Below are 25,763 nucleotides of genomic sequence, written 5' to 3'. Positions count from 1 at the left end.
AATAACTTTAACCTAACCTTACACGAAACGTAATTCTAATTTTGTTTTAAATGTTTATACCTTTCTTCTCCCAGGTTGGCTCTATTTACCACACCTCCACCCTGACTTTCAACTGCAGTTTTTAAAAGGAAACTATCGAGGGTTTGTTTGCATTTGTCTTCTCTTCAAAATATTCGGAAACTAATGCACACAAATGTCCTCACAATAGGATTACGCACGACCTCTTGCCAACGGGAAGAAGTACACTCCTCTCGTATTGGCGGAGCTTGCAGTTATGGCGTACCCCATTCTGCACTGACTAACGGGTAAAAAAAAACACTGAAAAAAATGCCACGCTCCTCCCGGTGTTCGTAGAGACATTTACACGAGGCAGTTGAGAGACAGTGCCAATAATGTTGTCATTGCATCTCTCCCATAGGCAGTATGCTCATATCTTAAGGTAAATATTTACTCGAAATTTTACTCCTATCTCAAATTGCTCGTATATCAAGGTATTACTGAATCGTATCACAGGCGCGCATTCGTTCACACTTGCAGCATTTCACCACAACAAAAACTGTTTCTTCCCAAGAGTCATCCCCATACTCAACTCGAGATTTGTAGTGATGAACTGATCCAGACGCAATTACGAACTGTTAATTCACTATAAAATCTCATAACACTGCCCGTTGCATAAGAATAAGTAATGTCATCAGACATTTCATTCAGTCTTAGCACTGAAAATTTTGTTTTGCACTAAAAACACCAATTCTACATCAATCACATGCTTCTAAACACTTGGATTGGATTGGATAACTTTATTCATCCTGTATTCGGGATATTTAATTGTGGCAGTAGCAAGGGTGATTAGACAGAACAACAAAGCAAAAGCACAAAGCAATTCAAAGTAAATGGGATCACCAAATCAAATCATCAAGACAGAATGCAGCAAAAACACAAAACGAGCCAAAGTGGACGGAGCTACCGCCGCCGGCTGCCACTTGAACGGCGAATAGATTCGGACTGAAAAAGACGTTGTAAAGTTGGACAAAAACTGGAACCACACAGGAAGTCCTCCACAAGATGGGGAACCAGACTTTGCCTCCCGTAACATAACATTAGCCACTCACTAGTTAGTCAAGATCTGATATTGGAACTGGTTATTGTATTTCATTGGTTTTGTACTAATTTAGTAGACTTAGGAGTGAGTGGGTTGACAGTTGTTTATCACACACCAGTCAAATGGGCGATCTGCTTGTGACCCCACTCAAGCGGGGGGAGCCAGCCTGGAGTGGTGCTCCATCTGACATTCTGAGTGAGCCTAGTTTAGCTGTTAGCGCAATTGACTACAATACTTGCATTTGCCAAATCAATGCACATACATATAGGCAAGGGAAGAGGCAATTTTAGATGAAAAATAAAAGAGAAGGTGTCCCTGCAGATATCATTCTTGCATCATGCCGTCTTTCGGTTAGGGTCCATTGGCAGCTACCAAAACAACCTCCTACCTTTGGTGTTTATGCCTTGTATCCCACCTGTTTTTTACTGACAAACATATTTTTTGTATATTTTTCCAATATCATTGTACAGTGAACCCTCGCTACTTCGCGTTCCACTTATTGCTGCCTGCAGAGCTTCGCAGATTTTTTTCAGGAAAAAAATAATAATAATTAAAGATATTAAATTAAAATTATAAATTACATCGTCTTACAGGGTGTGGAAACAAAATATTCAATTAGAATTAGTAATTTCATCATTTTATAAATTCTAAAACACAAAAAATGCACGTATGCGCAAAGCATCATGGGGGATCACGGCCGCGTCACCTCCGCATCCCGGCGTTTCACTTCCGCATTACGGGCATAAACATAACCTGATTGGCCAGCTGAATGCTCACTGAATATACTCGACTCCCCATTGGCCCATTCACCACGGATGCCCATTCTCAGTCCACGCCTATCTCGTGCTATACAGTACGCTTGTCGCCAAGTTAAGCGTAAGTTTTGTGAAGCCCTTCGTGATGCCCCCCAAACACTCTCCATGCACTGGTTATTTGGATCCGTGATTGTAGGGCGAAGCAAATCAGCCTGGACAGAAACTTAATCCGAAGTAAGGCTAAGTCTTTGTTTGATGCCATGGTGCATGCGAGTGGTGAGATGACCAAGTTGGCGAGTGAGGAGGAAGAGGTGCCTGCTGCCGACGACGACGCTGACGACGCTGACGAAGGTGGCCTTACTTTACATAATTTGCAGGACCTCTTTAATACAGCCAAAGACCTCCAAAGAAAGGCCAAAGAAATGGACGATAACATGGTGAGGGCAGGCGAGTTCAGCAATCTCATCGATGAGGTCATGTCTGTGTACAAGCGCATCCTCACCGACCAAAAAAAACAACGTTCCCAACTCCCCATAACAATGTTTTTTACGCGCCGCCAAAGAACTGGGGAAGATCCATTCTGACTATGATGTTTTTGAATTGCTGCTATGATGTTTTTGAATTTCTGAGTTTTCTGAATAAAAGTTTACATTGACATTATTACATTTGCAGTGATTTTTTGTATGCACTAACATAACACCTGCATTCTAATGTGGAATAAAACACCTGATGGAACAGCATATTAGCCTTGTGGTGGTTTTGGTCACGTGTTATACGTTTCTATAAGCGTTTTTTTCTTTTTTTTTAATGGCGCCCGGCTACTTCGTGGTTTCACCCTTCTGCGGGGGTGTCCCGGGCCCCATTAACCGCGATAAGCGAGGGAACACTGTACTTCATGATTATTTTGTTGCTTCAATGCCCCTAAAATGTGAGATAAAAATCATTTTATTTTAAAACCTGGTTTCTGATTCACTGAAAAAAGTATCACAATTGCTACCATATTTTTTCTTTTCCTCATTGCCCCAGTTATTTGGCATTTCAGCTCATTAACTCAATCAATAAGGTTTTTTAGAGTGTGATGGACTTACAAAAATCATTATTTTTCCTGAGGGTTGATTTTGACTGAAACACCAGTCACTTTTACATTATTGCACTGGGGGGAAAAAAACTCACTTATTTTACCAGCATTGAATGTAGATTTTAAAATGTATCCGATTTAAAAAAAAAATTACATCACAGAACCACTGTTAATATTTGAATGAGGTTTTGTTGGGAAAATAAATAACTTGTGTGGGTAAAGGTAACACTAACTTAAAGTACTACAACGTATTACAGAGGTACATCGACATATGAGCAATTTGAGATAAGAATTAGATTTCCGGCAAATTTATCTTGAGATACAAGACAAATTTTGATATACGGGCATACAGCGGACGCGAGATGCTGCTCAGAAGAACATCATGGGCACTGTCTCTCTCCCTGCACCTCCCTCGTGTAATGTTTCTGGTCGAAACTCCCTCTTTGTAATGTCTCTGTGAGTTCTGGGCGGAGCGTTGCATTTTTTATTCAGTGTTTTTTTTCCCTGTTAGTCAGTGCAAATGTCGTGTATACTACTTCTCGGCAAGTGGTCGTGCATTATCCTATTGCGAGGACATTTGTGTGCATCATTTTGGGAATATTTTGAAGGGAATACAAACTCAAACAACCCTTAATATTGACTGAAAGTCAGTGTGGAGGTGGGGCAAAAAGACCCAGGAGAAGAAAGGTCTCAAAATGTCAAACAAAATTAGAATTAAGTTTAGTGTTAGGTTCGTTTAAACCTATTTTTGAGTGTCTGGATCGTAATCAAAGTTCCTTTAAATTTGTTTATGTTATGTTACAATAGTGTTAACATGATATTGAGAGCATTGTGATAGCGAACTATTGCATACCTATTAAGTATTCAAAGAGAAAAGTATCTTGCATCTACGGTCAGAAACAGAACAAAAACATACCAGTGGACAACATAGGGGTTCCATTGCATTCCTGAAATTCCCAGTTTTGCGGTCTCTCAGCCTGAGGCTGCAGCTGGCCCCCTTTAAACTTTAATTCTAGGGCATACTAAGTAGTTCGCTGAACAAACATTCTCTATTTCAAACACATTTATATATACAATGTATAATCATATTTAATTGTATGCAGGTATGTTATAGTGTGAATCAAGCGCCTGTCTACCAGCCTGTTAGAAAAGACAATTCTCTTGTTTTGAATAATAATCTCGCTTCAACTCCAGCTTCGGCCCCTAAAGACACATCTCACATACTTTACTCGAAATTTGAACACAGAGTAGAGTGAGTGTCTTGTCTGCCTTCCTCTGAGATTTAGACTGCATGAGAATATGCATGTGCTGGGTCAATGCAGCCACGTGTATTTTTAAATAGCAGAGTGGGAAATGAGGAGAGTAGAAGAGACTTCCCTGAAGCACATGAGCAAGCATGAACAAGCATGAGCCAATCAACATCAAGACATAGGACTCAGTTTTGATGCGCTTCAAGCTATAGAAGGTACACAGAGTCAACCAACACTATTGTCATCTTTTAGTCACTTAACATCACGTTGATGAATTTGAAATAAGTCTGGGCAATAAGACAATAACAGTACGTACCACTTATCTCACAAGGGTCGTCGGGCTGCTGGACCATATCGCAGCCAACTATAGGCACCAAATGGGGATACCCTGAATTGGTGAGGAGCCAATTGCAGGGCACAAGGAGAAATACAACCATTTGCGCTCACACTCATACCTATGGGACAATCAAGAGCAGGGGTCTCAAACCCGAGGCCCGCGGGCCAACGGGACGATAATTTTCGGCCCGCGTCTTAATATGAAAGAATAATGTACGTGCGGCCCGCAAGATCACGGTGAGGTATACGGCTCCAGAGGGCGGGACATTGGCTGGGCTGTCCAGTGCCTCGCTCACTCACTCATTCATTCCTCCAATCAGCCGGGCAGAGGGGAAGCCGTGAAGCCGATCACTCCGCTCGGCTCAGAGAGCTGCCGTAATCCAATACGATCGGAGAGCGAGAGTGCGCATGTGCCACAGACCCGCACGACGGAAAGTTAAAAGTTCAATCCGAGACTCATTCCAAGTGTAAACACATATTACAGCCAGAGATGTCTGTTTCAAAGCCTGTCGTGAAGAGAAAGGTCAGTGATGAGCACAGACAGTTTCAAGAAAAGTGGGGAGTAGAATATTTCTTTGTTGAGCACCGGGGCACACCGACGTGTCTGATTTACTCTAAAAAAAAGTAGCGGTGCACATGGAATACAATTTGAAACGTCATTTTACTACGAGACATGCTGAGGAGTACGAAAAATACCATGGAAATGAGAGAGCCAACCAGGTTGACAGTCTTAAAACACGTCTTCTGAGGCAACAGGATTTCTTCAAGAAGGCTACCAAAGAAAGTAATGTAGCAGTCGAAGCTAGCTATGCCGTTTGTGAGCTGGTTGCTAAAGCAAGGAATCCATTCACAGAAGGTGAATTTATCAAAAAGTGCATATTTCAGGCTGCACATATTGTCTGTCCAGAAAAGAAAAGTCGGTTCAACCACACCAGCCTTTCTGCCAACACCGTAGTAGAGCGCATTTCTGACCTGTCAAGTGACATTTATGATCAACTGTATGAGAAAGCGCAAGGTTTCAGTGTATATTCAGTGGCTCTTGATGAGACCACAAACATGACAGACACTGCCCAGCTCGCAATATATGTCCGTGGTGTTGATGACAATTTTGAAGTGATGGAGGAGTTGCTCACAGTAATTCCAATGCATGGCCAGACCACCGCTAAGGAATTATTTCACCAGCTGTGTGATGCCATTGAGAATGCCGGTTTGCCATGGAAGAGCTTTGTTGGAATAACAACTGATCGAGCCCCATCAATGATTGGGAGGAAGAATGGGCCATGTGCCTTTTTGGGAGCACATATTTGTGTGAGACGCTCTTCTCCACCATGAACTTCAATAAGTCCAAGTATAGGTCCAGACCTGATGAGCATCTTCAAGCTCTATTGAGGGTCTCCACTGCTTCCTCCCTCAAGCCAAATGTGGCTCAGCTATGTGCGAAGAAGCGCTGCCTGGTCTCGAGCAGCAAGAAGTAAGAGAAGCTGTGTCCAGAATATTTCATGTTCAATGTTCCATTCAAATTCAGAAAGTTAAAATTTAAAGAGCTGTTAATACAGACTTTTGAAACTTTTGAATAAAAATAAATAGTTTTCTCTACTTAGCCAGCCACTGTATATCTACTGTATGCTCATTATTATTATTATTATTATTATTTTTGTTTATTACTGATTGTTTTATTTTTTATTCATCTTTAAGTTAATTTATTTAATTCATTATTTTTCATTAAAAAATAAAGATATTTGATAACGTTGGAATATTTTATCAGCGCTTTTCTTGTGGAAATCCTGATGCGGCCCAGTCTCACCCAGACTCTGCCACTAGCGGCCCCCGGGTAAATTGAGTTTGAGACCCCTGATTTAGAGTGTTCAAACAGTCAACTACACATGTTTTTGGGATATGGGAGGAAACTAGTACTCGAAAGCTCGGAGTGAACCTGCGCCCCAGGATCGAACACTCGATCTCAGAACTGTGGGACCGACGCTGGTCCTCAGGCATGCCTAACGGTAATTACCATTATAATTTTTTTTGTAAAAAGAAACAACATTCAATAAAAGCTGATAAATTTAAACTGAAATTAAACAACAGGAAATGACCCACGTGGGCCCTGATACAATGTAAACGTTAAGTTCCCAAACAACGTTCATAAGATGAAGAAGATAGGAAGGAACAAGCAATCATTTCAAACAGATAGCAGTAGAGCCGCACACAGAGCATGGAAGCGAAAGGACTGTAACAATGAGGTTGAGATGCAGGACAACAAACACTGCCTGGCCACTAAACGAGACGTGTACAGTGGTAACAAGAAAAGAGCTTAATGCGTTCCAGAACTGAGCTCGTATGTCGATTTACTCGTAAATCAAAAGCACCAATAAGAGCCTCGCGTTGGCATAACCCTGTGATCGTGACACGACCTCAAGCTCCGTTATATGGACCAATTGTAATCTTGGGTTGGCACATGGGTTTAAATCTATCTCTAGCACTGCTTTAGTCCTACATCTTCTTTAGACTCTCTTGTGCGTGCTGCATATACCCATTGATTAGTAACAGGGTAAGTGCATATACCAATTGAGTAGTCGCAGGGTAGCTGCATATAACCATTGATTAGGAACAGGGTAACATTTTTTTGCGGCCAGGCAGCATGAGTGGTTAGCACCTCAGCCTCACAGCTCAGGGAACCTGGGTTCAAAACACGTCCGGTCCACCTGTGTGAAGTTTGCATATTCTCCTGCGTGGGTGTTTTTTTCCGGGTACGCCGGTTTCCTCCAACGTTCCAAAGACATGCATTGTAGGCTGATTGGACAATCTAAATCCCCCCTAGTTATGAGTGTGAGAGTGAATGTTGCTCGGTTTCCTCATGCCCTGTAATTGGCAGGCCACCGATTCAGGGTGCCACCGTCTTTGGCCGGAAGTCAGCTTGGATAGGCTCCAGGACCCCCCACGGTCTTAGTAAGGATAAAGCCGTTCCAAAAATGAACAAATGAATGGATACTTATTGTACTTTTTAAGGGTTGAAATGACAAAAAGTACATACATTTAATTTCACTTTTAAATTCTGGGTATGGCTCTCAAGGAATTACATTTAAAAACATGAATTGTTCTTGCCTCTCTTGGTCAAAAGTTTTTCTGACCACTGCTATAATGTAATATTACAAGATTAAAGACATGTTGTTGCTTATTTTTAATATAACGTAATGTAATGCAAAATTATTTGGTTTCATGGGCTTCAACTTTTGACGAGGTAAAGTCTGTCTGACCACCTGAAATTGTTCGGGTCCGCGGACTTCAACTTTTGGTGACGAAAGGTCGTTGTGAAAAAGGAGATATTGAAATACTTTTTGGTTCTTTAAATTCCTGTTGATACAACTTTGATGAGAATGACTTTTTTTGTAAATTTTAGTGACATACTTTGAAATTAGAAGACTCAACAACAAAACATACCAAGAAGAACATTTCTTACCGACAACCATTAATGTAAACTCAAAGCCTCTTTTAACAGACTTCCGATACACCTGGTTGGGAAGATTAGCAAACCCCACGTATCCCTCCAGGTTCCTCTGCTATAATATAAAAACACAAAAACATTGATATTAAAACATTGATTTGTGTTTCAACAACTCATGCATTATGTCAAATAAATCCATTTTTTCTGTTAGTGTAAATAAATGTCTTCTCCAAAACAAGGAATTTAAATGCTGATGCAAGAAAAGTCAAATATACAGTGGTACCTAAATATGAGCAGCTCGAGATACGAGGAACATTTTGAGCAAATAATTATCTCTAGATATGAGAAAAAATTTGAGATGCGAGAAAGCCAGGTGGCCAAGACATGAGTATTGATATCTAAATACATTCTAAATACTTTAAATACCGTACTCACGATGAAAATAGTTCCTCCACTTGATATAAATGCAGAAAAACGGGGGGTCTCGGTCCAAGTCCTCTTGCACAGTTCATGCTTTGTGTTAGCTTTTGCTGATCCAGGCTTTCCTGTGGCTCATACAGTAGACAGGCAGCAAGTCTTTACCATGAAGCCAGCAGCCTTCCCACTTATGATCCTTGTCAACCTTGAAACCTGACATATTCAGTTCATCTTTGAATAAGAATGTCCAGGAAGGCATCTTCTTCCAAAAAAACGCCAGTCTCATTCATGTTCAAAACTTGCTCCGGAAGAGAACCATTGTCTTCAAATGAGTAAGGGAACTTTTCATCGACGTACTGTTTTGCATCTCTTGGTCTGGTGAGGAAGCTTCCCCATAAAGCAAAACACTTTGTAAACTTTTCAAATCTTGCATGCAATAAAACCATGAGGCTCACTTGCAGCGATGGTACAAGGCTGACGACCTAAGGAGTTAAGCTGTCCTAAAAGGTCTTGGTTTTTGTTCTAATCATGTTGGTATCCAGAGGTATCTGGTCCACATGCTTAGTGTCCTTGGAAAAAGATATTTTTGCCGTTTTGTGAATGTTCGCTTTTTTCTTTAAGTAACGCACGGGAGATTCATTTATGATGCCTTAGATGACGAAGGACATTTGGGAGGTATTTTACACGCTGATTCAAAATCCAAATAATGCTCAAGCAAGCCAGTGGTAGTCTTTCTGTGAGTGATACGAAATGTTATCCGAAGAAAAGACATGACGTCCTTCTCAGCCGTTTGTATTATTCGGCGCGTCATTCTTCTATGGTGAAATTTTGCCTCTTCTCAGCTCAGTGCCACTCATTTCAGCACTGAAGAGGAAGCAGTAGACGCTCCCCTACCTACGAAAAAGTTAGGTTCCGAGCGCTTGTTCATAAGTTGAAAGTTCATAAGTTGAAATTTTCATCATCATAAATGATACGGTAGCACTGTATTGCATCATTCAATTGGTTTGCAACCTTTGTGCACCGTTCAATATTTGGGTCCTGCTGCTCGATCTTTCTGTTTATAAATGGTAGTGAAGGTTGAACGATTCAAATTGTATTCCTGTGCAATGCTCGCCACTTTCTCACGCGTATCAAGCTTCTTTATTATTGCCACTTTCATTTCAAATGAAATGGCTTGTCTCTTCCTTGCACCTCCCTCACTAGAAGCCTTTTGCGTTTCACCAACCATATTGAATTATGGACGCACGAGATATTTAATGATAGAAATGAAAAAGGTTCTTTGCGCAGTAGGGATACGCCACGCACTTCCGCATTGCAACGAACTGGGCAGAGGAAGGTAGATGCTGGGTGAGCTGAGCTCACAGCACCAGGCGTCAGTATTAGCAGAGGAAAGAAGCACTACTCGGAAAAAGGCGCGCAGTACAGAATCAAACTTATGAACATTTTTCGACATAAACGCAATTTGCAGAAATGTTCGCAGGTATCATTTGTTCATACGTTGAAAGTTTTAAGTAGGGGAGCGTCTGTATCCTCTCTTCCACTTGCTCGTTTCAACGAGAATTTTCACATTGTTGTGATTATTTTTATACTCAATATAAAAAACTTGATATACTGAAGCCGCAAATGTTCAAGCATTGAAGTGGTGAATGATCACAGTACGGTGGTACCTCGAAATACTAGCACCCCTACATAGCATTTCGAGATACGGGTAAATTTTCGAGCAAATAATTATCTCTACATACAAGAAAAAATTCAAGATACGAGAAAGCCAGGTGGCAAAACAAGAGAGGCTGTTTATCATTGTAGCTCACTGTCTTTTTTGCCACATCTATTTCGTGTATAACACATCTACGAGTACTGGGCGGAGCGTTGCATTTTTTCAGTGATTTCTTCCATCACTCAGCGCGATTGCCAGAACCATCGCTAATACGAGTATACATTACTTCTCGTCGGCTGCTCATAAGAAGCTGGGGAGACTTTTTGCACCGGTGAATCATGATATAACATAAACAAACTGAAATTAACTAAATAAATTGTAATAACTTTGGGGTGAGGTAACATGAATCTGTCTCCTACTGGCTGACTGAAGGTAAGTGAGGAGACAGTGAGAGGTGAGTAATCCGTTTTTTTCTTTGTTGGCATCTGCGAGGCAAACGTTTTTCTACAGTCGCTGGGATTTGGTTGTGCTAGGGGTGATGCGAGGTATCCATCACGGCAGAATGCCAATGAGTCTGAAATGATCACTTATTTGGGCCTTTTACCGGGAAAGCACACCTTGTGGAGAAGCACTACCAATTTCATCATACGCAGCTGGGTATGATGACAATTAGGCTTTTGTCGAGTCAATGATGATGACAAAGCCTATGTCCAATTATTGTTATTACTTGGATTACAATGCAAATACAATCAAAAATAAGTTTAATCTAACCTTACACTAAACTTACTTCTAATTTTGTTTTACATATTTATAAAATTCTCCTGGCTGGGTTGGCTCTGTTTGCCCTGCCTCCACACTGACTTTAAGTCAATATCGAGAGTTGTTTGAGAATGTATTCCTCTTTAAAATATTCCCGAAATTATGCACACAAATGTCCTCACAATAGGATAACGCACGACCACTTGCCAACGAGTAGTAGTCTAGAATTAGCGATCACTCCGTCAACAGGAGCTAACAGGCCAAGGGGAAAAAAAAACGCTGAAAAGTGGATAGATATCTAGCTAAACTGATTACAAAAGGCATCTGTTTTATTCTTTATGTGTACTTTTTAACCTTGTCTAACTATGCATGCTAAAACAAAAAAAAGTGAGATCTAGTGAAGTAGGCCGATGTAAGACACCACACCAACATCAAGTGACATCCATTAGGGTTTTTATGGAGAGACAGAACACTATCAAAAAACAGGTCACAATTCATTTATCAGATTGATATCCTCACAGCTAAAACTAAACAGTAACATTATTGGATTTCATATTTGATTGGGCCTCTAAATTCATGAGTGTACAGTACATAGGAAGCAGAACAGGTCTGTATGGCACAGCATTACATAATGGTGCATCTTTCATATTCTACCCCCTTTCACACAGTTCAGATAATATAAAATAGTGGAGAGATCATTTTTCCATGGCCATGGCCTATGGCTCGTAATGTTAAATGTTAATGAAAATATCCTTAAGATACCGAGGAACAGAAAATTGTATTAGTATGAGGAAAAAAATTGATTTCAGCTTTTAAATTTACATTGCCTAGAAATGTGGTAAACCAAAAGAAAAGCATGTAAGGAGAGATGGAAGCATAATAAAGGAGACTAGAAAAGCTCAGCCATGCTATTCTTGCAAACCCTTCCCCCAGTCTATATTTTGGTGATAGTAGCTGCTGGGTTTCACTACATTAGACATCTGATATTACACACACGGATCCAGCTGGCTGGCGATGGTAAACAAAATTTCAATTTTCTATGATATATTGTCAAATATAATCGAGTATAAAAACGGTAGGGTAAGCCAAAGGTTGTGCTGGAATTTTACATCCTGCATATTTTCTTTAATCTTACAAAGCAAGCCAATGGATATGTGAGACGCACATAAATAATTAGATGCATCTTTCCATCAAGCTATGAATGTAACCCCGATTTACGAGCAATTTGAGATAAGAGTAAAATTTCAATCAAATACTTACCTTGAGATACAAGACAAATTTTGATATACGAGCATACTGCTTATGAGAATATCACGGACACTGTCTTTCTCCCAGCAACTCCCTAGTGAAAATGAGCATTTTTTAAGTAGGACTTAGGAGCTCAGTCTAGGAACGCATTAAGTTCGTATCTCAAGGTACCACTGTGACATTACTGCATTAATCACAGACTACATATATTCCCTTCCACTAATTTAACAATTTCCATTTTTCTAAGTGATGCGTAAGAAGTTTAAACTAACTGTACACCGAATTATAGACTTCAATAAAATTCGTTTTTTAGAATATACATTAACAGGGCGAATACATTTGTATGATGTTGTGGCCAACATGTCATGAACATAAAAGGGCGAACTTTCAAACCAATAAATGGTAATGTGAGGAAACGAAGTTAATGGGGGCTAAAGTGGGAAAGTAGTTTTGATCTAAGGGATTAATAAAATGGGAAATCGTTCTTATTTGTTCTTGCAACAATACAACAATCTCAATGCATATGGGTATTGTAAAGAGTAAAATATTACTCACAGCAATGCTGGGAACTGCAGTTTCTGGTCGCTCGATCATCGTATCGCTGTCACCGCCTAGACTGCAATGGACGGTTCACCGAAGAGGAAAAGGCATACACCGAAAAGATTCCAAGAGAACGGCGGCGTGTAACAATGCGCGGGAATAAAAACAAAACTAGCGGGAGTTCAAATGAACAGTAAAATAATTACATGCGGCTACTTATTCACAATCCCACCAAGAATCGCAGAGTAGAAAATGAGCAGATTGATTTAGTCCACTACTATTAAACCGAATTTACCTAATACTGTTTCCGTTTGGTAATTTCAGAATAAGACAACATAAAAATGTTTTCTAAAGGGCCATCTTAAAAACAATCTTACTCGTAGCAAATTAAGCCACTTGTTTAAGAGATCAATTTCCAGGTTTGGTGTTGTCATTGAAAATAATGCATCACATATAGTGCAATTATTACCCACGCATGAACTACTCTGACTGCAGTGCTGAATTTGATGCCGTAAACTAGTAGAAAAGAGAACTAGGAAAATGACATGAATATTAAATATCACTGATTCAAATAACGTGTTTTAGGTTTTTATGCCTTTGTTTTGAAGGAGCGATCAACTCCCTGTGCTTTGTAAAGTTAGATATAACACATCTGTGACCGTCTTTCTTTAATGAACACCATAGATGTAACTAGATGCCTTATGCGCGGTAGGTGCTAAGGGAGATAAATGTCGTCACTCATCGGCCATTTTGTGCCGGAACCGCTATGATACTGAAATATATTGACAATGGCTCGAGTACTTTGTTCATTCATTCATTTTCTGAACCGCTTTATTTTCATTAGGGTCGCGGGGAGTGCTTGAGCATATCCCAGCTGACTGTGGCCCAGAGGCGGGGGGCACCCTCAATCGGTGGCCAGCTGATCGTAGGTTCCACAGGTGAACCGACCAGGATTAGAAATCAGGACCCCGAGGTGTGAGGCGGAGGCGCTCACCCAGAGAGCCCACCTCGAGAGCCATATGTGGCTCTTTCCATGGATCTATATGGCTCTCCACTAACCTATGAGGTAAAATATGGAAATCACTGAATGCATCATCTCATTAATACTGATTGATTACCAACAGAATAACAATGTTCTCAAAATAAATCAGAAACTTTTTGTGATTAAAAGTGGTGAAATGCAAAATAATAATAATAATACAATTTAAAAAATTAAAATCGCTTAGGATTATAATAGTTTTTGTGAGTATAAAAGCATCGTTCTCTTACATACTGTGAATAGCTGAGATGTCAGCATAAGCACTCAACATTCTGACTGATTAATCAATCTTAGTCTTGTGATTGAGTTGAAAGGTCAGCACAAGCCTTCAACTGTCCGACACTGATCAATCCTATTTATTGTATTTTCAGACCTATCATTCTGAGATTGGCTCTTTAGAAATAACATTAGAAAGTAACAATTGTTAATGGGTTTCTCTTTCAAAAAGGTTCCCGAACCCCTGCGCTAACCAATCAAGCTGCCGGGTCGCCCTTCATGTACTTTAAATAGCTTAAAATTGTTTAATTTTTCAATTGAGTCCCGAAGCTTAGAATTTTGTGAAACGTCAGAGATGCCATAAATTGCCTGCATAGCTCAAAATAGTTATACAGGGTTTTCTTTAACGCCCAGTGTGAATTATAGCCACTTATTGCGATGGCAAAAATCGTTTGTAAATCCATTAAGCACAAGATTGTTTGGTTGGCAAAAATCAGACATACAATACAGTAGATCCCGCATTAGAAGTCATCCGAACCTCTCACCTTGTCTCTATGAGAGAGTCCTGACATCCCGCGGAGGAAACTCATTTCAGGCTCTTGTATCTGGGATCTTGTTCTTTCAGTCACAACCAACAGCACGTGACCATAAATGAGGTGAGGAATGTAGACCAACTGATAAATAGAGCGCCTCGCTTTTTGGGTCAGCTCCTTCACCATATCAGAGCAGTGCAGAGTCCGCAAAGACGCTTGATCATCGGTATTCTCCTTTATCCCTTTTGAAGCCTGTTCGTTGTTGTGTGTTTTTAACTTATGCTTGGACGAAGCTGTGGCCAAGTATCTTCAACGGATTCGCAGTCGAACCTCAACCTGAACCGCAGCCTTCGGTGGGCAAAATTATGTCACGGGGGAAGACAATGGGGCAATGTTGTGCACTTATTTTCCTGAGGCGGCAGAATGGGCTCAGCTGCAAGGTGGTCGTGCCTGTCATGGCACCAACCCCGGAACCTGCTGGTTGACACCAGCGGTAAGGGATGTTGTCTGGCTGGGAGAGGAGTCCTACCAGGCCCTTTTGGGACTCTCGGGGCAGCTGGCGGGTACAGAATGGCCAAACGGCACGCGTCTCTGGTCGTCACCGAGGTAAAGACCTGGGCATGGGAGGCGTTTGGTAAGCCCATGAAGAAAGACTTCCAGGTGGCTTCAATGGAATTTTGGTCCAACATCTGACGTCTCAGGACGGGGAAGCAATGCACCGTCAACATAGTGTATAGTTGGAATAGAGCGCATGGGTTCTCGTTCCGGCTAGCCGCCTCTCCCCACCTCTGTACTTTTTGTTGTCATTATAGACAGTCGGTTTTGGAACGTCTGGGATCCGTCCCTTAAAAATTAAAAGCTGAATGGTGTCCTTTATATCTAGTTATATTATATTATATATTACAGCTAGTTGTTAGGGTTATTTGTCTTACATTATTATATATTTGCTCGCAATGAAGCTTATTAGTCTCACATTATTATATATTTGCTCGCAAATAAGAACACTTTGATTTACTTAGCTTAATAACATTAAAAAAGGCATTCATATATCTGCTTGCAATCGTGATAAACAACCGGGAAGGTCGCTCCTCTCTCCAGCTGGACTTCTCAAACGTTTTGAGAAACATCGAGAAACATCATCTTCTGAATGTGGTTCACAATGCTCCCTTGGGAAGATCCGGCAGACCTTCAATTGTTTTTAGAACTGAGATGCATGTTGTAAATCTTATTTAATAAATAAGCAAGAGAGGCGTCCATTTGGCAGAATGATCTTGGACGGAGACAGGTCAGGATCGATTCTCTCTTGCAAGACACCGGTTATTAGTCAGATGTCTGTTTTATTTATGCGTGCATTTGGGAATGCCTATTGGTGAACCTATCACTATTGTTAGTCAATTACTTTAATATGGAGAATCGCTGACCTTTTGTATAAGCTATTTTATTTTTTTCAAATCTGTTCCTGCTCTCAGGACATAAAACTTGTTGTCTCTACCATGCACTCCCATGCTTTTGCTCGTTTGACTGCCAGTAAATAACTACTTCGTGCTTGCTCGTTGGATTGAATTTGCTCCAATACAGTTGTTTTGCTGAGGCTACAGGCTAGCAACCAACCCATCAGCAGTAGCCGCACGTTCTTGTGTTGAAAGGTTGCTGCATAATTAGAATGCTTGGTGGAAAAGTGACAACTGATGTTGTTTTCTTTTAAAACTGCAATGGTTTCTTGGCAAATAAGACATCCAGACCTGGACCGGATGTCAGTAAAAACATATTCAGGCCTTCATTCTTTGTTAAACACCCGCAATTCACTGTTGACCTTTCTTTTCTTTGACATTGCTGTGGATGGGTTCTGATATGACCAGTAGAAGAAGAGCAGTAATTAGAAATGGCTCCTGGTGTTGAACGTCCATCATTACAATTCAAAATGAAATGAATGCAATCATTTACATCTAAACATAAATGTGTACTAATGTTCTGCGGGCCAAATTAAAAAGAACAACCTGTCAGATCCGGGCCGTGGGCCAGTTTGCCCGCCTCTGGTCCAGGGTGTAGTCTGCATTTTGCCTGAAGAACACTGGGTTCGGCTCCAGCAACACCTGCAACCCTTTTGAGGATGGGCGGTACGGAAGATGAATGAATGAATGTATTTACAGTTGTGGTCAAATGTTTACATACACTTATGAAGAACAATGTCATGGCTCTCTTAAGTTTCCAGTTATTTCTACAACTCTTTTTTTCCTGATAGATTGATTGGAACAGATACTTCTTTGTCACAAAAACATTCATGAAGTTTGGTTATTTTATGACTTTATTATGGGTTAACAGAAAAAGTGATCAAATCTGCTGGGTGAAAAATATACATACAGCAACCAAATTAGCAATTTTGGTGACTTAGAAAGTTGTGTCAGTGAAATGAGCTTCATAGCATGGCCTCTTAAATTCTTCTGAGTGATTATGAGTGAGTGCAATTGGTGACTTCTCTGAGGCCATTTAAATAGGGCTCATTGGATGCAAACGGCTGCAAACGCTACAATGGGAAAGTCAAAGGAGCTCAGCATGGATCTAAAAGGCCAATCCTTGACTTGAACAAGTCAGGAAAGTCACTTGGCGTCATTTCAAAGCAGCTGCAGGTGCCAAGAGTAACGATGCAAACAATTGTTTGTAAGTATCAAGTGCATGGTACTGTTTTGTCACTGCCACGATCAGGAAGAAAACACAAGCTATCACCTGCTGAGAGAAAATTGGTTAAGAGGGTAAAGATTCAACCGAGAATCACCAAAAAGCAGATCTGCCAAAAATTAGAAGCTGCTGGAACACAGGTGTCAGTTTCCATAGTCTAGCATGTTTTGCATCTCCATGGACTGAGAGGCTGCCGTGCAAGGAGGAAGCCCTTGCTCCAAAAGCGACACCTTAAGGCTTGACTGAAATTGGCTACTGATCATACGGACAAAGATAAGACCTTCTGGAGGAAAGTTCTGTGGTTAGACGAAACAAAAATCGAGCTGTTTGGCCACAATGCCCACCAATATGTTTGGAGGAGAACACCATGCCTACTGTCAAGCACGGTGGTGGTAGTATTATGCTATGGGGCTGTTTTGCTGCCAATGGAACTGGTGGTTTACAGAGAGTAAATGGGATAATGAAGAAGGAGGATTACCTTCAAATTCTTCATGATAACTTAAAGCCATCAGCCCGAAGATTAGGTCTTGGGTGCAGTTGGGTGTTTCAACAGGACAATGACCCCAAACACATCAAAAGAGGTAATGGAATGGCTAAATCAGGCTAGAATCAAGGTTTTCGAATGGCCTACCCAAAGTACTGACTTAAACCCCATTGAAAACTTGTGGACAATGCTGAAGAAACAAGTCCATGTCAGAAAGCCATTAAATTTAACTGAACTCCACCAATTCTGTCAAGCGGAGTGGTCAAAGATTCAACCAGAAGCTTGTCAGAAGCTTGTGGGTGGCTACCAAAACCGCCTAATTGAAGTGAAAATGGCCAGGGGACATGTTACCAAATATTAGCACTGCTGTGTGTATATTTTTGACCCAGCAGATTCGATCACTTTTTTTCTGTTCACCCATAATAAAGCCATGAAAATATCTGTTACAATCACTCTATCAGAGAAAAATCAGAGTTGTAGAAATAACTGGACACTCAAGAGAGCCATCACCTGTCTGTAAACTTTTGACCACAACTGTATGTACAACGACAGTAAAGCTTTCAATTAATTAAATTTTTTGAAAAAAATGGACTAGCCTGCCACATGACCACCCGGTAGTGTTGCAACTCTCGCGACATGGCTTTGTGTATAACAAGGGCTCAAGAAAACAGTATTTCCAATTTGCATGTTAAAAATCATCAGGAATTAAATAAGTACAAATGAGTATTTTCTATTAGTAATTGGTATTCCACACCAAAAGGAATCGAGTGTCCAGGCTACCTTTATGTTTTGTGGGCACATTAGCCAAAAACCTGATATTCTATGAGCTCTTCTAAAATAATAGATGTGCACAATACAAAAAAAAACTTTCAAGATGAAATGTCAAGCCGCCACGTGGTTTTAGCGGTACACTCGCTTTACTTAGGTGCGGGCAGGCGTGGGCTTGATCCTCACTAGTGGTGGTATCATTGGGAGTGGTCTTTTGTCTCTCTGTGCGCCTTACGACTGATTGGCAGTATAGGGTGTAGTCTGCCAATTCGCCCGAAGTAAACTGGGTTAAGCTCCCCCAACCCCTTCGAAGATGGGCGGTACTATGAAGACCCGAATAATAGTAGGGACTGGAATAATAGTAGGGAGTGGAAAATTCCAAATGAATTAATAATAGTAGGCACCATAATAATAGTAGGCAGTGGAAAATTCCAAAAATAATGAATATTAGTAGGCACGAGATAATTAGTGACGGATAATCGTGTTGCAAAGTTGTATTACAGTTGCAAATAATTGCTGCAATGAATTGCGTATAACGTAACTCTCGTATATTTTAGGCCTACCAATACATTGTAATTATGTATATTGCAACTCTACCAGTGGCAATTGCACGTTCTTACTAGTACTAGTACGTTAGTAAAAACAGCACGTGTGCTTTACACGTAGAAAGTTAATGACATAAAACAATGTTGCTGCTGCACGGGCTTAATTGAGGCAAAAATTTATAATCGTAGGCACCCGAATAAGAATCGTAGGCATGCGAAAATTTGAGTTGAAAAAGTAATCGTAGGCATATGATTATTCGGGTCTTCATAGTATGAAAGATTAATGAATGAAAAAAAAGATGAAATGTCTGTTCTTGGTGTTTTATTTTATAAATCAGATTTGCCCCCAAAAATCCCTTCATATACTCCAGTGCGACTTTTATCTTTTTTCCCCCCTGTATGGTAAATGGTTATTTCTTTACTTCTAGTCATTGTAGCTTCAGCACATTATTTTATGCTCCTTAAAAGAACTAAAAAAATAAATGTGTTTTGATCAGTACTATTTATAAGGTTTTATAAAATGGTCCTAAAACGACCTATCTCCCAAGAAAAATGTTAATCCAATTTAGTACTCTTAAAAGATGAAAAAAGTGTCATTACGAAAATAGAAGCATTTTTGGAATAAAACTGATTTTGTTCATTAAAACTGTATCAATAATAACCTTTACACGTGTCCGTAAGGAGTGTCAAAGCAGCTAGGTGGGATGAAACATAAAACACAAGAAAAACATGAGTTACAGTATGTTACCTTTCATTTGGTGAACTGTGGCAAACATTTAATTGTGCAAAATTATGTGACACATGCACATACCTCATTTGTATCATAACTTACTATTCTCGTTTTATTTAACTCCAAAACAAAGTAAGAAACAGCCAAACCACCAACTAAACAAAGAGCAAACAGCATATAAATCGAACCAAATCTGTTCTTGTGACTTATATTATTCATATTTCATGTTGATGACAGGCGAATTTAAGACAGGAAAAGTCCATCACAACTATATTGAAACAATATCATGGCATAATTGGTTATTATTAGAAATTAGAAGAAAAAATAATTCGTAATCTCGGATGATGATTCATAGGCCCCTCAAATTGACAATAAATCAAGATGAATGAGGTAAAACCATAACACAGTCGAACCTTGTGATACGACCGCACCGCCATACGACATTCTTGTCTTACGACGAAAATTTCGATCGAATAATTCGCCCGAGATACGATAAAAATTTCGTGATGCGACCAAGCCAGGTGGCCATGTCTTTTTTGCATCTCTTTCGTGTATAAAATGTTTCTACGACCACTGGGCGGACTTTGCATCCGTATTGAAGACTATGGCAAAACGTCCGGGTGGGGTCAACCCGTAGAACTAAGGTAAAAATAGATTAAAACAAAATTTGAATTCAGTTTTGTGTGAAGTTACATTAAAAGTTGAGTGTCTGTATGTAGTTATCCAAGTTAATTTAAATTTGTTTGTTCATTTACGTGTGCGTTGTTGCCGTGGATAAAGTCAGCTCCGAACACCCCCCACCTCCGCCTCCTTGTGTGTCATTGTCTCTCCCCTCCACCAAATGCGTCTAATTTTAGCTGTATTAAACACATTTTATTACTATTAAACCACCTGTTATTTATTACTTTGTCACTATATGGGGAATTAGAAGAAATAAAACCTTTTATCAAATCCAATATCCTGTTTTTGGTGTTTTTTCAGAAGGTTGGAATGAATTAATTTGATTTCAATTCATTTCCATGGAAAACGTCCTAATGTGTTACGATATGCTGTCATACGATCACAATCTCGGAACGGATTACGATCGTAAATCGAGGTACCACTGTACTGTTTTATTTCGGTATTTCAATAAATAATTAAATCATACTAAATAATTGCATTGGTTTTCTACAGCTGTTCCAGTTTCCTTCCATATCCCTTGTACTTTTGTGATTGGCTGGCAGCCTCTGGTCCCTACTTGGTCGCAATAGCACGTCCGATAACCTCATGTGGATATCCGGGAGAGATTTTGAATTAATAAAAAAGCATACTGGTTAGAACGATTGTTTATTTGTGGACATACAGTATGTGAAGTGGCAAAGCAAAATGAGTCGGAAGTCGCACAGAGAAACATAGAAAGCCAATATTTTTCAAAATTGACATTTCTGTAATAGACATTCCATAAACATTTGATTAAATCAGAGTTCAATTATTAGGAAATAAATATCAGAAAGTGTTTAAAAATCATCTTGTGCTCATGCTCCAAACAGCAACTCACCCTCTTTGGCTTCTTGGAAGTGGTACCTGGGGAGTGGTCCTTCTGGTGACTCCCTCAGTCGACTGGCGGAATTAAATGCTAATGTGGACAGTAACAGAGAGATCTAGAGGGCCGTGATTAGGAAGAATGGTCCCCCTGATCAGTACCCGGGCGATGTGCTATTGTTGGATTTCTGCGGTTACCATGGATTTTAAATAAAGAACACCATGTTCAATCATAAAGGTGTCTATGCGTGCACCAGATCACCATAGGCCACAGTTTTATGATCTACTTTGTAGTCGGGTCACTGCCTTGCGGCCTCTTTTCTTGGAAAGTCGGATGAAGAGAGGGGCGGAGCTGTCAACCGATCACCACATGGTGTTGAGTTGGCCTCCGATGGTGGGGGAAGATGCTCGTGTGGCCTGGTAGACCGAAACATTTGAAGTCATGAAGATAATTTAAAAAAGATAGTTGAAAAAACTCTTCGGTGTAAAGGCTACAGGGATGGACGAGATTGGCCCGGAGTTTCTAAGGGCTCTGGTTGTGGTGATCTGGTCTCCTCTTTTTAAAAGAGGGACTGGAGAGTATGTTCTAGTTATAGGGGAATTACACTCACCCTCCTTGGTAAGGTCTTTTCGGGGGTACTAAAAAGAAGGGTCTGTTGGGAAGTCAAATCTATGATTGAGGAGGAGTAGTGTTTTTTCTTCCGGTTACGGAATAGTGTATCAACTCCATACCCACATAAGGGTTCTTGAGGGGCGCAATTTTCAACAGGGTTATAGGATGTGGATATGGAGTTCACCCAACCAGCCCTTATGACTGGTGTCAGAATCTGGTCCCCGTAGTCAGTAAGTCAGATCTGTTTCCAGTGGGGTTTGGACTCCACCAGGGCTGCGCTATGTCACTGATTCTGTTCATCACTTTTATGGACAGAATATCTAGGCGTTGAGAATAGAGCCGCTGGTCGTCCACTTTGGGAGGAGCCAGATGAATTAGCTTGGGCATCTGGTGAGGACACCTACCTCCCTTGTGAGAGGCAAGCCTAGACTTCATTGTTGAAGCTGCTGCCTCTGTCACCGGACCTTAGATAAGCGGAAGACGATGAGTGAGAGTGAGTACAAGAAGACAGCAGTCTGTACCAGCTGTCTCCTTGAAATTTGGATGCAAATACATGGCTGTGGACTGAACTTGTGGTGATGTGTTTTTACAATGGGGGGGGGGGGGCTGACAGAATGATGATCCCCTGGGGATTTTGAAAATGATGCTAGCGACGGTGAAATCAACGGGAATTAAAATAATCATTCAGGTTTTGACATGAATCATTCAATCAAGACATTTTGGTTGGTAATTACGTTCAGGGACACTGTTTCAGTAAAAAAAATCTTAAATGTAAGACATTTCAGTAATTATTTCATGGCTAAAATGTAGTTAATTGCTCCACAATGTGACTAACTGAGTAGTCTAACTATTTTGGTTGTTCAGGACAAGCAAAGGGTCGTAGTGAGCAGTTTATGGACCAGTTTTCTGCTTTTCGGGGAAATTTAAGATGCTTGTTAATTTGTTGAAACGGTTCTCTTTTTTATTTGGTCAAAACCTTAATTTTCTAAAATTGATAATCGTAACTCATTTTGTTGTTCCGGGTTACATACAGGCATTTATATAAGCCTTCTTCTAACTTAGCCCAAGACTACAATTGTCAGCATGAACATGGTTCTCCAATATGGCTGTTCGAGAATATATGGCAGTGTCATGTAACATCAGTTGTATGTCTTACAGCTTATAGATGTATGCCAGAGGCAGTACTGTACATGTCCCATCGATAATAGGCATGTTATATTAAAATTGTAAATGGATTCTATTTTCCATCAAGGCATCAGGAAATGTTAAAAACGTCTTTTCCTTATGTCAAAGCTGTAAAACATGCTTCAGGCATTCAAATTAGGGTACCTGTCTTCCATCTTTATATATGTATTTATTATTTGGAAACTATTTATATTGTAATAAATAATCACTTTAATTCCTAAAAAAAACTGTAGAAATCACTTTACCTTAGTTATTTACTTATCTTTGTTGCCAAAGAAGACACTTGTTGAAGTTAGTGAAAAGTAAGGTCCAAAAACTGAAGAGATTAATGGCTTTTTTGGACGCTTACGTGACTCAGTGACAAAGGTGGACATCGTAAACACATTTAATGGCTGTAGGCATTGCTTTCATTACCTCCACAAAGCACTAAATTTGCATAAATTGTGAAGAACTCATTAGGCAATTTAAAAATCTTTGTGGAGCTGTTAAGCAATGGCCACAGACGAATGTAATCCACAAAAATTGAGCAGACCTAGATTAGTGAGCACTATCACTTCATGGTGCTTCAGTCACAATGACAAATTTGGATGAGTCCACCCTACAATCAAAATGGAAACATCATCAGGAAATGTCGATTTTTTTTTAAATAATTAACAAACTTGAAACGATTAATTCATAGTGGGAGTGCTAAAATTTTGAGATTAATGATTGTTGATCACAAGGTTAGCAGCATAAACGCCAGCTAATTTTAGAAAACCATATAGCAAATAAGTATAGAAATGTGCAAAGTGTGTGTGGGAATGCTTCAATTCTCAGTCCAATCATTTTCTTCCCATTACCCTCTTTGAGATTCCTTTTCAATAATTACTATTTTATATTTTGTCCACACAAAATGTTCATCTCGAAATCAATAATTTGCAACATTTTTGACAAATGCAGTTGATGATCTAAGACTCTTCCTCCCCTGTGGAAACAGCCAACCGCATGGCAACAGGCAGATGGTCAGTTAGGCCAGCCAGCTGTGTAACAAAGCTGAACTCCTCAATTTCCTGTATAAGAAAGAAGTTTACGTTACACAGTAACATTAATTGATGTTATTACAGTCACTTCGGTCTGACACACGGGCATCAAATATTCATATGCTGTACAAATTATATCTTGGATTTTACATGCTAACATCCTAAATTTATTAACTTGATCATTACATATGTACAATGGATGGTACTTTCAGTTTAAGACACTTAAGGGTTTAACCTATTAGTTTAATGACAATACAGTGCTTCCCCGCTACTTCGCGGTTCAGCTACCGCGGACTCAGAGCTTTGCGGATTTTTTTTGTAAAAAAAAATATACAAATATTACATTGAAACAACATATTTTACAGTTTTTTTTGTTATAACATGAATTTCTCTCTCTCTACTGGCGTATTCTATATGGTGTACTGTATACAGGGGGTAATTTAAAATAAATAAATTAAAAAAATACAAAATAAAAACGGGAGATTAATGAACCTAACAATTGGAATTAAATTCAAATTAAGCATTTTTGAAGGGGAATCCCTAGTTCGCGGAATTTCACTTATCGCGGGTGGTCCCGGTCCCCATCAACCGTGATAACCGAGGGAACACTGTACATAAAAATCTAATTTACTCTTGCCTCTGGGAGAACCAAAGGGTAATTTGGAAACCGTTGACGCTCTTGTCATTTGAGACATTAAGTGAAGCGATTGTATTGCCTGGAAAAGCTGTTTCCTATTATTATAAAAATCTAAAGAATGAACCCCTTTGGCATGTATATGTATATTTGCATATATTTTTTAATTCTCATCTCATCTCATTTTCTGAACCCCTTTATCTTCTTCATTAGTATCGTGGGTGGTGCTGGAACCTATGTCAGCTGATTCCAGGCCAGAGGCGGGGAACAAGGAGACGGACAACTACGCACATTCACACCCATACCTAGGGGAAATTTAGAGTGTCGAATCATGCATGTTTTTGTGGGAGGAAACCGGAGTACCCCGAGGAAACCCACGCATGCCCGTGGGAGAATATGCAAATTCCACACAGGTGGGACGTGACCTGGATTTGAACACAGGACCAGAGCTGTGAGGCCGCCGCGATACCCGCTCGCCCCACCGGGCCGCCCTATTTTTACATTTCAATGCAAATTTCGGTCAATGATGGGTTGTGTTTAATTGTCATAGTCGTTCAATACCCGCCAACATATTGACGCTGGTGTATTTTTCGTGACAATATTTCCCTGGAAGACGTGAGAATCCCTCAATTAAAACAAAAGGCACAGTAGTATATTTATTTTAATGCATTTTGTACTTATTCATTTATTTTTAAATTATTTATATTTAATTTAACAGGGAAGGGCCACGCCACCAGTTTGACTACCACTGGAAACTTTTGATCAATGGTGAAAATGTTGCATGCACACGGCTCCAGTTCTGGGATCAAGGATTCAATCTTAGTTTCGGACTTTCCTGTGTGGAGCTTGCATGTTCTTCCGGGGGGCTCGGTGCATCAGTCTCAGGGGTTCAGTGGGGCCTCTGTCGCAGAGGTCAAGACACATTGACTCATCATGTCTATTCGCCATTACATGGCCTGTTTGACCATCACTGGCTGCAGACAATCATATGACATTGCTTGGCCAATCAGTGATGCGAGGAATTTATATATATTGAATTGGAAAAAAAACATGTTTTATTTTACACTGAAGTAGGGTTTGACGAATGCGCATTTGAAACTGGTGGCGTTTGTGAGCTCCAACAAGGTTGAAAACCACTGCTCTAATAGTCATTAGGTATGAGTGTGAACGTAAATGGTTGTCCATCTCCTTGTGCCCTGAGATTGGCTGGCAACCAATC

At 40.1% G+C, this 25,763-nt stretch overlaps 2 protein-coding genes across 3 annotated transcripts in view; both read right to left on the bottom strand.

Annotated features, from left to right (window-relative positions):
- LOC144212052 (septin-7-like) overlaps positions 1–12,892 on the bottom strand; it is a 35,082-nt gene extending 22,190 nt beyond the window's left edge. Inside the window, exons 1-2 of the mRNA XM_077739670.1 lie at positions 12,597–12,892; positions 7,976–8,075 (exon numbers count right to left, since the gene is read on the bottom strand). Of these exons, the coding sequence (XP_077595796.1) occupies positions 7,976–8,075; positions 12,597–12,635 (139 nt within the window). The 5' untranslated portion in view covers positions 12,636–12,892. The remainder of the gene's footprint in view (positions 1–7,975; positions 8,076–12,596) is intronic.
- Positions 12,893–20,881: 7,989 nt separating this feature from the next.
- The window catches only part of smpd3 (sphingomyelin phosphodiesterase 3), a 40,442-nt gene continuing 35,560 nt past the window's right edge, over positions 20,882–25,763 (bottom strand). For both annotated transcript variants that reach the window (XM_077741592.1, XM_077741582.1), the window contains one exon: positions 20,882–23,940. In XM_077741592.1, the coding sequence (XP_077597718.1) occupies positions 23,839–23,940 (102 nt within the window). In that variant the 3' untranslated portion in view covers positions 20,882–23,838. The remainder of the gene's footprint in view (positions 23,941–25,763) is intronic.

This window comes from Stigmatopora nigra, chromosome 2 (genome assembly GCF_051989575.1).
Source record: "Stigmatopora nigra isolate UIUO_SnigA chromosome 2, RoL_Snig_1.1, whole genome shotgun sequence".
Lineage (NCBI taxonomy): Eukaryota > Metazoa > Chordata > Actinopteri > Syngnathiformes > Syngnathidae > Stigmatopora > Stigmatopora nigra.
This window is presented reverse-complemented; position numbering and strand designations above follow the sequence as displayed.